We start from the raw sequence: 11,444 nt of genomic DNA on the forward strand, positions 1-11,444 counted from the left end.
TAAGGACAATGTGAATGTGCTGAGCTAAAAAGAGGGGTTTGACTTGGTGACTCTCTACCTGGTACACACATGCACATAGGTCAGATCAGGGAGTGACCCCATCACACTCATGTCTACTGTATAAAGGAAGCACATCCTAGAGAAGATTCCTTTCTAGATGGGTTGGAGAAGCCAATAGTTATCTCAACGTTTTCCTCAAAGAAGAGGAAACGGAGAGACAAGAGGGAAAAGAGGCTGAAAAGAGGAGTCTCTGGGTGAAGGGAGAAGGGCTTCATCTACTGATCCAGTGAGAGTTGCTTTGGAAAATAACTGACATGCTTAGGGACTTTTACTAAGCTTGCTTTGGGTGGTTGACGAAATAATTTCCTCACCTCCACTAAACCTTCCGTTAGGTCCACATTACTCACCGCTGCTCTCATGGCTGAACTTGCTATTTGGAGGCTGTGCGGTTAAGTGCCGAGTCACCTCTCAAAGTAAATGGGGGCAGAACAGAGGTTCCTCAGAGGGTCCAGACATATTTTGTTTGTGTCTAGACACAGATGTATACTATTTTTTATGCACATCTACTTGATGTCAGAAAGCAAACATGTGTAGAAGGGCAGATAATTGGGAGGAAGTTGTAGGTATTGTTATGAAATAGAATTGATGAGCAAAAAGGAAGGCGGACAGTGAGGGAAGGAACAGCTATCACACGTGGGCAGCACTGAGTAGCAGCCGCATGCGGGTGGTTATGTATGTATCGAGGTAGGCATGTATTCCATACATAATCCTAGAAGTAAATGCATCGAGTCCCTAAAAGAGGAAGTGAAGCGAGTGACATTACAAAATAAGAAATCGAAGAGGAAACAACAAATCATTACACAGATGTTGGACCGAACCATATCTGAGAATAATATCTTAAGAACAAAAATCTAACAGATTATACTTTTGATTTTTAAATATGTAGAAATTTCTTCCTGTATTGTGCCACTTAATATCGGGAAGTTGAATGAATGGCGCCATGCCGGGAAGCCAAGCCAACTAGTACCTGGATCCCTGGTGGATCACTGAGCTGTACATTTACAATTCAGCAAGCCTTGTTATCAGTTCTGAGACACAGCTGGCATGGTGCAAGGAATTAGATATTTCCAGGTGACTAGGCAGCTAATTCTTGAATACAGGTGAGTTCCTTTAAATAGGTTCATGAAGCATTAAAAGGGTGTTGGTGGTATCCAGATTTTGGACTTATTTACATTGCGATGTTACTGTTTGTCAGTAATCTGATCCTTTTCCTTCACTCAGTTTTCATGATTTATTGAATGAGTCTCCACAGGTTAGCTTTAGGGCTTTCTATGGCACGCCTCCCTCTGTCCCTGTCTGCTGGTAATCTTGACCTCTGAATCTTCAGTGTCCATTTCTGAGTGTTCATAGCTTCCTCATATAGGAATTCTACCTCTTAGAAGGTACAAATCTCTTTTTCCTAGTCTAATCAATAGTTCCTCCCATCAATTTAATGACCCAAAGCCATTTTATTTGAATCAGTGGCAAAGAGAGTTTGATCAGTTAAAATTCAAGTGCCTCTCAAATCATTTCATCTCTTAATTTTCTTTTTATGTTTTCTGTCTACCCCTTAGGTCATGTCAAAGAAAGAAATCAAACCAAGACATTTTGCTCAGAAAATGATATTAGCTTATGCCAGAATTTTCAACACTTCTGCTTCATAGAATAACATTTCCTCTCAAGGTTTTCAAAAAATCTTTAAACTGATGTCTTTCAATGCTCAGTCACAACCTTATTTCTTCCATATTTCCCTAATATTGGATATGGGAGTGGGTGTTTACTTGTACCATCCACATGGCAATCCTATTTCTCAAAGGGCCTGTGAATAGATGGAAAAGAGATGATGCATCCTGTTTGATTATTTGCCTTTTGAGAACAAGTTTGCTGTGATAGACTCATATAGGTTACTGATAAAAATTTAAATTGGTACTTCCTTTCAAGAAAGAAATATGCCAGTATATACCTAGAGCTTTAAAAATATTCTGTCCTTTGATCAAGTAGATCCTCTTCTAATAATTTATACTAGGGCAGAATTTTAACATAAAATGATTTGTCTGTAAAAATACACATTGCATCATTACTCATAATAACAGAAAGTGGGAACACGCCAACTGAGCAGCAAAAGAAGAAAGGTTGCAAAAAATAAGGGTGGGCATGTCATAAAGGAATACTACTTGGTCATGTTTCAAAGTATATGCAGTGGCATGAAAACGAATACGATAGAACTTTTAGTATAATATACTTTATCAACTGTCAATATGTTCCTAGTTTAAAGTATATATTACATATATTTATAGACAGGAAACATAAATAGAACCTGTTGCTAAAAGAGTTATCTCTATATTGTGAAACCATGGGTAATTTCTTTATCATATGTTTCTTTATTTTCTATATAAGCTGGTATTACTTTTAAAACTGAAAAGCTAACTAATATTTTTTAAGAAGAATGAAATAACTCAGAGAAGAGAAACTCTCTCCCCCCTCAGGCCAAATCTACTATAGACATACTTTTCTCCCTACTAATTAATTCTCTTTTACATCACATGCATCTGTGGTGTACCAAGAGAAATAAAGAGTGAAGCCATAAAAATAGGTGCTGTGATCTTTAATATAAATATACACTTTCAGAGTACTTTACAATTTTGAAAGACTCTCACATAAAGCAATCTTGAGAACAGTACTTGTAATGTAAGCTCTGTGAGAGCAGAATTTTGTCTTGTTTGCTATTATAGCCCAGCATCTAGAAGAGCACCAGATATGTAATCGATATAGAGTAAATATTTGCTATATGAATTTTTTTGTTTAGTAGTAGTAAAATGGGACCTTAGAGGTCATAATCTCATATGATATTCACGATGGCCCTATGAGGAGGATATACCAGGTTTTATTATCCTCAGTTTACAGAAACAGATGCAGAATGATTGATTTGCCCAAGATCACAGAGCTGGTAAATGGAAGACATCAGTTTGAACCAATCCTCTAGGTGAAGACTTGGTTCTCAGTACATTCTTAACAGGACTTGTATCCTCATTGCCTGACTAAACAAATGGCCGTCGTGCCACTTATTTCTTCAGAGTCCATCAAGATTTTGTTTTCTATTCAGATTTTAAAGTATATATATGAGCTCAGAATTTATTCTAGCATAGCTCATATTATTCTTATTCTTCTCACTGCCTCTATTCTTTACGATCAGTAGTTGCTATGCATTGCAAGAATTTTCATGGCTAGATTTTGAGTTTTCTACATAGAATATGGTAAAGATGGCACTCCAGGTGCTGTGATTCATAGCAATATGAAGATCCCGAATTGTTTAGCGTATTCCTTTTTAGGAAAGTCTTAGTGCTTTCTGAACACTTTCAAATATATCTCAAACAAAAAATCCTGCTTCTATTCAAATAATACAAAGTCTTACATATATACCATGAGAGAGAGATAAGCACTTACCTCCATCAACTCAAAAACTGGCCAAAGAAAGGATGAAAGTTTGGAAACCCAGGAAGTTAAAGCACACCAAGGGCACCACTGTGAGTTTCCAGTGCAGCAATGTCTCGGTAGTGATCATTCAAGGGAACAGAACAAGCCCTTCGCTCTCACATTTTGACAATGGCTTATTTCCTGTTTGCACCCGTTTCTGCTTCACAACTTCAGTCCAGGTGGGGAAGAGTGATAGTAGCCTGGGATGTTATTTGATGTATGGTGTGTGTGTACTTCTTTCCCTTGACTTGGCTCTTTTCAGTGTGAATTAAGGTGCCCTACTATTTCAAGTCAGGACAATGATCACATGGGCTCTTAAAACCTTTGAGAGTAGCCACTGTATGACTTTATTACAAAGCACTTAGTTTTACCCAGTTAGACCCCTGCTCTAGGCCAATTTGTGACCCTCATGCTTAGAGGAAAGGTTTCTTTCACCATAACCTTGAAAGACTACTAAAATCGGACACTACTTTTACCCACAGAGTTAATTCAGGACTATAAAGACAAGAAAAATGTTGAGAAGCTTGGATAAATTTCATGTATATATGTTTGTAAATTATTCTTCATAAAAAATTCTTCAAAGAATATTTAAAGAAGAACTTTAAATATTTCACTGAAATATTACAAGACTCTGATTGAATATATAGTTTTTTACTTTCCTCGAGAAATACTACTTTTCTATGTACTAATGAGTTGACTCTTTTTACTTCCCCTTCAAGTGTTTATTTCTTCACTCTGCATGCAACAAATATTTTTTTGCGTTTCATGTACCAGACTTATCATGTACCAGGCACTGAAGACACAGACGCAAAAGGCAAACACAATCTCTACCCTCGTAGGAAGGGGAAAATGCATGTTAAATAATTCAATACAATATTACTAGCAATGAGAGGCACAATGGAAGTGTCTAACCATGGGTGAAATATGCTTAGCTTGGGAGTTTGGGAAGGGCTTCCTTGAAGAAGTGAAACTGAAGATCTTAAGGATGAGTTGATGTTGGCCAAGCAAAGTTAGGATAGTAGGAATAAAAACACTCGGGTAAAAAGAACATAATATGTAAAGACTGAGGTGGAAATAACCAAGGAAAATTCAGGGAACCTCCATAAGGAAAATGGTAAGCCAATGAGGCATGTGTTCTTGCCGTGCTGCAGGTTTATTTAGTTCACTGAAGATTTACTAGTCAGCTATAATGCACTAGGTACCATGCTGTGGACTAGGGGTTTAACAGTAGTAGAGATTCTGCCCTCTCACAGCTTATACTTTGGTGACAACTACAGTACTAGAGATAAGTGCTCTGCTGGGGAAATAAAGGTAATAGGCTTCTAACTCAGATCAAGAGCTTAACAAACTAGAAGTGGTGTCAAAAGTGGTTCCTGAAGGACGGGAGGCATTAACAAGATGGAGGTGGTCATGGAAGTGTGGAGTTGATGGAATAAAGAGTGGGTTTGAAGGCCAAAGACTGAGAGAGAAAAAGGAATGTTGTGCTTGGGGGAATTGAAATAAGCGCAAGTGTAGAGATTCAAGTAAAGGGAGGTGATCTGAACAATGGGCAACATATAAGCACAAAATAAGACCAATGGGCATTTACTACAGATGTGATGATTAATAGATGCGGTGCTGTGCTGTGCAAAGAGGTCCAAGAGTCAGGAAACGGCCCCTCATCTGATTCTACTGCTGGATCATTGTAGACCTTGAGGAATCACTGACACTCTTTTGGCTTCTCTTTCTGCACCAATTACATAGAGGAGTTGGATTAAGTTCTTTCTTGATCATAGATTCCATGATACTATTTAAAAACCCTCATGTAGACAGGGTAAAGCTTGAGAGGATGTTCACAAGTTTTTGAGACCACAGAGACAAGTAGTGACAAAGCTCATTTTGTTTGTCAGTAAAATGTATGTAAAAGTCACAATGTGAGAAATCAAATTGACCTTATGCAAATACAAACTCTTCCTTCTTTCCACTACCTTTTACTGAGACGCCTCATTTTTCTATTTATATTGAACCCAGAGTGGACTTAAGGTGTGTAGTGTGTCAAAGGAATGCCATGATGACTTGTCAGTTGCATCAAAAAAATAAATTGATTGATATTATGCAGATTATATGGCAATTGGTTGATTTCTTGGTATTTAGCAAGTTGTTAATTGATGAATATAAAATAAATGTCAGGCTCAGGTAACAGAGAGAGGATGTGCTCTTGCCTTTACCAAGGAGAACTGAGGAGAGATTCCCATTCCCAAAGTGTTCCCTGAAATGAACAACCTACATTAGTCAGATCAAATAGTGTTCAATATTCAGAATAACTTTAAGTGTTATGAAATAAAAATTTACAAACACCTGATTGGTATGGGATCCATTTACTTACATATGAAATAGGGACATGCTAGCCAAAATATGCAAATTATTGCCCCAAACATCCACTCTGCTGGAGAGCTAAAGGATTATAAATTACTGAGGCTTCCCCAGTAAGGGATTTGGAGAAAATCAGACAAGGGAAATCAGAGTTATATTTCAGTTGTCATCTTAGATTATTCCCTGAGGATACCATTTTAATATACAGCTGTTACTTCAAATGTCAACCAAAGACTGGGAATTATTAAATGTTCAGGCATTATTTGTCCAGCAATCGAACAGAAAATCTTCTTTGACCTTAGAGGTATCTTTAAACTTGGAAGTTCTGGTCAACTCACCTTTAATAGGTTAAAAAAAGGGAGACTTTTATAATGACAAGTAAAAATAGAAAGAATAAAAAATTGTTACTTCAGTATGGAGAGGGGAAAATTTGAGGATACACATGAACAAAATGAATGCTTGTGAGCAGCAATTTAGCAAAATTTTAGCAACTCCTGACCTAATTGTGTATGTTGCACCCTTGAAGCTTGAGTAAGGGAAGTTTAGGACAATTACTTTGTACAGAAATACTACTTCATCTAATATATAATGGTCTTTGGAACTTATCTGAAGAGCTGGTAAGAATGGAAAAAGTTCAAGCTCTATTTAAGTATAAGCTGGGTTTTGTACACCATTTCTGGTTGGTGTCATGTTCCCTCCCATCATAAGCCTTATGACCCTCTTGGACACATGCCCTATGATCTGATGAACAAAGCCCTAATCCCTACTGGCCATCGTTTGCGTCCTGATATTCCTCTGTTGCTTAGCACATTCAATAACCTGCTCAGTGCACATGTCTTGGTGATGACAAAGAGTATTAATCTTACAGATAAATTACCTCTTGTTCTTAGTCTATTATCACACTAATGATGACTGCTTACCTTTATTGGCACATGTCATTGTGCCATGTTCTGTCCTCAGTGGGTTTTATACAACTCATTGAATTTGGATATGAACCCTACGAAGTGGTACTATTCATATGCCCGTTCACAAGTGAGGAATCTGAGACACAGATACAAAAATTAACTTTCTCAGAGTCTTATAGTAACTAGTGATGGAGCCAGAATTTAAACTCCAGCAGTCTGGCTCCAGCCCCAAATCCATACATTTCTGCCACTATTGTGGACCAAATGGGGGAAGTATTTTAGCAACATTTAGCAATATCCTTTTACTTGCTAGCCTGGTGATGCTGACCATTCTTATCTTTGGAGCCAAAACTGACACGTCCTATTCTATACTGCATTCTCCTATGCTTAGGAAAAGGGAGATGGCAGATGATTGAATGGAAAAGGATAAAGTCTTTTGATTTAAATCCTCATAGTTTTACTCACCTGGTTTAGCCCAGGTTGGTACATTCCACTTGCTTCATCTAAGGCTAGGAGTCTCTGTAGAGTCAAAGCTCCATGTTTGGTAGGTTCAAAGGTGGTCCTTCGTATATGAATAGCTGGCTAAATGTATAAACAGAGGGCAAATCAGGAGTGGAAGCACTTTGAAAATGTTTGTCAGTAAAGAGTGTTTATCAACTCTCCATGGAAAGGGAATGTGGGAAGTGAGGGGCTAAGAAAGCATTTATAGCTCTCCATTGAGCAGTGACCTGGCTTATTCTCTCAGAGATGCTGGCTGTGTTTGTATTTTCTAAGTAGGAACCCCAGACAGTATGTTGTTTATCAAATGGGGGCAACCAGTAAGATAACAGGCATTTATATGTGTTCACACAGGGAGGTAAGCTGTATTACTCCTGCCTATTCTCATAGGCATTCTCCTGGCAAAAGCACAAAAGCAGACACACACACACACACACACACACACACACACACACACACACACACGTACTTTTTCTATGTATCTAATCATTTCATTCCTGGCCATTTATAAGACAAGTGGCTCCCCCCCTCATAGCTTGCTAATGCAATGCTTTTTCTTCTTTTTCTTTTATTTTTAATCACAGCAGAATCTAAGAAGAAGAAAAAGGAAGGCAAGAAACAGGAGAAGATGCTGGACTAAAAGACGCCACCTTCCGTGGACCATGAAGAGGACATCAGCAAACAGGATCAGTTAACTATTGCATTTATATCTACCATAGGCTTTTTATTCAAAAATTATCTATAGCTTAAGTACACAATAGGCAGAAACAAAAAGAAAAGAAAAATTTTGTAGTAGCATCTTTTTAAATGTATACCATAGTACAACTAGGGGCTTATAATAAAGGACTGTAATCCTATTTAGAAAGTTGACTTATAGTACATGATAAGTGATAGAAAACTGAGGTAAGTTTTTTGAAGTTATGTGATATTTTACATTTAAAATCTTTTTTTACATTTTTTTTCTTTTGGCAGCAATTTAAATGTTATGACCATGTAAACTACTTCTCTTGTTAGGTAATTTTTTCACCTAGACTTTTTTTCCCAATTGAGAAAAATGTCTACTAAACAAAGCAGCAATAAAATATGATCATCCTATTTGAGGAAAATATCTTTCTTTCTGCCAATGGATTTTAAAAACATTTTAGTCAGCAAAATGAGGGGAGCGGGGTCAGAGCATGTCCTAGTTCAATGTTGACTTGTTTAAAAAGAAAAGCATTAAAACATGAAATTATTTTGCTTTGGCAGAAATATTTGTTTTCTTGATGAAATTATTTTTCCATCTGAGGAAAAAAAAAAGACTAGGAAAATAAATCAAGGTGATGCTGAAAAAAAGATGCTTTTGTGTGCAATAATTTGATATTGTAACCCTTCTCCCTTTGTCACCTACACTCACCCATCTGACCTGTTAGCAGTGAGAATTGATCATACAAGCTAATTAAATCACTATTGGGCACAAATGTTATATAGATGTAGCTGTAGATGTAGCTCTATAACTATATCTATGTTCTAACTTTCTATCAGTATATAGTAGGTTAGACTGGTGCTACTGAATTAAACAAAAGTTCCAAAGTAGCCTAGTGTTTGGAAGAACAGAAAAATGCTCTTCTTCTATTGAATAAGTTTGGGCTTGCATAGTCCAAATCAGTAACACCAGGCAAAATGGTAGCCTGTACTTGGTTTCTATAAGCCAATAATTCTTACTCTATTATCTACTATATAAGTGCCATGGACTATCTGTACAACTAACTCTTATCTACTGAGCTCTGAACACAGTTTTTAAGTAAATATTATAAGTCTATATTTCTATTATTCAGAGAAATAACCTCTCAGAAGTCAGCTGGGATTAGCCTCAAAGTATTTCTCTTGAAAAAGCCGCCTCTAATTTTAAAACAATAAGACTCAATAAACAAACACTTATCTACCAAGATAACTCTAAGTCCACTTTCAGAAATGATGGTTTCAATACCTTGGGCTAACCATAAAATAATTACAAACTGGTCTAATGATGCAGCCAAAGTGTCTTCAAAGCTGTAGTATTTTTACCATCTGGTCGAAGACTCCACTTGAGCTAGGCATGTTGGAAGGGTCCATATCTCCCCAGTAAGTCAAAGCCAACTGCCAGTGGGGAGCAGAAAAAGGGACGGGCTTCTGGGCACATACATGGAACAATTTATAGACTGGTGCTTAATAAAAGCAGAGTACCTTGTAAAGTGCAAATGCAGACACATTAATCGTGAATGCAGTTCTTTTACAAGTGAACCTTAATAGGAGAAAAGTACTCATGGGGATGGATGGAGGAGATGAAAGGAAGGCATTATCTTGACTGGGATTTTTTTGACAGCAAAGACCCTATAAGGATAGGGATGGTGGAAAAGCCTACAACATATTTTGTTAGCCTCTCACCTAATATTGCTCCTCCATCATCATTCAGCCAAAATAGCAGCCCATGAATCAGTAATGAGATAAGGTGAACTAGAACAAAACCCCCAAAAGGAAAAAATGGTCCTGTAAATAACCGTGGCATTCCCCCTTTTCTCAGGACATGGCAGGAAGCCAGGGGTTCTCTGCTGTGTGGAGGATGATCTCTAACACATCATATAATAACTCCCCGATTCTCTGTGAAAGCAAGGCTTGGAATGCTAATCTCCACTGCATAGGGTATGAAATTAAACTTAAATTCTCAAGAATTATTCTACCCCAGCCCCAGCTTCAGACATCTTGCTAAATCTCACTGAAGTCTTGAAAACATAAATACAAAGGATAGACTCCAAAAATCACTGACTCTCACAAATAGGAAAAAAAGGACCATCTTCAGTATTTCACAGAGTGGTCCACCAACTCTCTCCGCCCAATCGATCTGAGTTTTATGAACTTATTTACCCTAGTGTTCTTTAAGCCTGGAGGAAGGAAAAGGAAATGGAAACAAATCGGCTGTGTTTCCTTAAACAACCTTAGACTGAAGACAAGGTTTCCTTCCAATCATCAAGAACAATCCTTCAGTTACCAGACATGTCCTTATTCAATTCAGTGACTGCAGCCTCCACACCTGGACTCGGGTAGACTTTCTGATTTATCCTGATTGTATGAATCCTATCACACTATATTCCTAAAATGACATCATAATGTCTTGTTAACTTGGTAGGAGCAGAACTTCAAATAGAATTTAACGAATGCTCTGAATAGTTATCAAGTTCTACTAAACTGTGTGAGCATAAAAAGAACAAAACTAAACTAAATAATTTCATTTGTGGGTCCTTGACCATAAGAAGCCTTATTTGAGGAAAGAAAAGTTACAGTCCTTTCCCCATTGAGAAAACAGATATTTCTTTAGGAATAAGAGATACATACTTCCTTCCATAATATGTAGTACTTAGTTCCATATTTCTGAAAGTCTTAAGTTGTTTCACAACTTCTTTAAATGAAAAACAAAGGTAAATATGCCTTAGGATTCACTGGATGAGGCAATACAAAATACTGTCTTTCACAAATTGAATTATTTTAAAATAGTTCCCAAACATAAAAATTCAAATTTTATCAACCTTTAGTCATGGGATTTTCTAATGGAGTGAAGCAAAGGGCTTTCTTCCCATTAATCTTCTCCCAAAAATAATAAGGCAGATCTGCATCCTTGGATGTGGAATATCAAAGCATTCAATCTCTCTCTCTCTCTCTCTTTTTTTTTTTCTGGCTTGCTTTTAATTTAATTAGTTGAAACCCTTAAGCTTTTAAAAGTGGAATCAATCAGAAAGCGAGAGCCCAGAGAATAATGTCCCAACCCCTCTCACGTAAATTCAAATGTTAGATTCTCCTCTGGAGTAAAACAGTCTCTTCACTGTCTACAAGTTTATTTCTGAGTTACAAAAATTTTCTCCATGTTTTTCCCTATCTTACTGTGTTTTTCTCCTGTATTCCCCTATTCAATCTGGGCTGCCAGAGGACACCTTTTCCCTTGTATCTGGAAATTTAAGCAGCAGACAGTAACTGCTCCAGGTTTGTCAAATAGATGCATTTTCAAACTACTTTTCAAAGAAGATACAGAGTCTTGGAATATATTTATACAAGGGGTAAGGTGCATAATGTTATTCTGAGCATTGAACAAGTAATACCTACCTTAAACTTATGTGGACTCTTAATTCCCCTAGAAATAAAAGATATGGAACATTTTAATCAGAGAAA

The 11,444-nt window shown here is 37.1% G+C and overlaps 1 protein-coding gene across 2 annotated transcripts in view; it reads left to right on the top strand.

The window, feature by feature from the left end:
* PTN (pleiotrophin) overlaps positions 1–8,600 on the top strand; it is a 98,097-nt gene extending 89,497 nt beyond the window's left edge. The window contains exon 5 of one of the 2 annotated variants that reach the window (XM_059932635.1): positions 7,856–8,600. In XM_059932635.1, coding sequence (XP_059788618.1) covers positions 7,856–7,908 — 53 coding nt within the window. In that variant the 3' untranslated portion in view covers positions 7,909–8,600. Of the gene's footprint in view, positions 1–7,852 lie in introns of both variants that reach the window. The other variant, XM_059932634.1, reaches the window with a different exon arrangement.
* The last annotated feature ends 2,844 nt before the right edge of the window (positions 8,601–11,444 follow it).

Source organism: Balaenoptera ricei, chromosome 9 (genome assembly GCF_028023285.1).
Source record: "Balaenoptera ricei isolate mBalRic1 chromosome 9, mBalRic1.hap2, whole genome shotgun sequence".
In the NCBI taxonomy this organism is placed as follows: domain Eukaryota; kingdom Metazoa; phylum Chordata; class Mammalia; order Artiodactyla; family Balaenopteridae; genus Balaenoptera; species Balaenoptera ricei.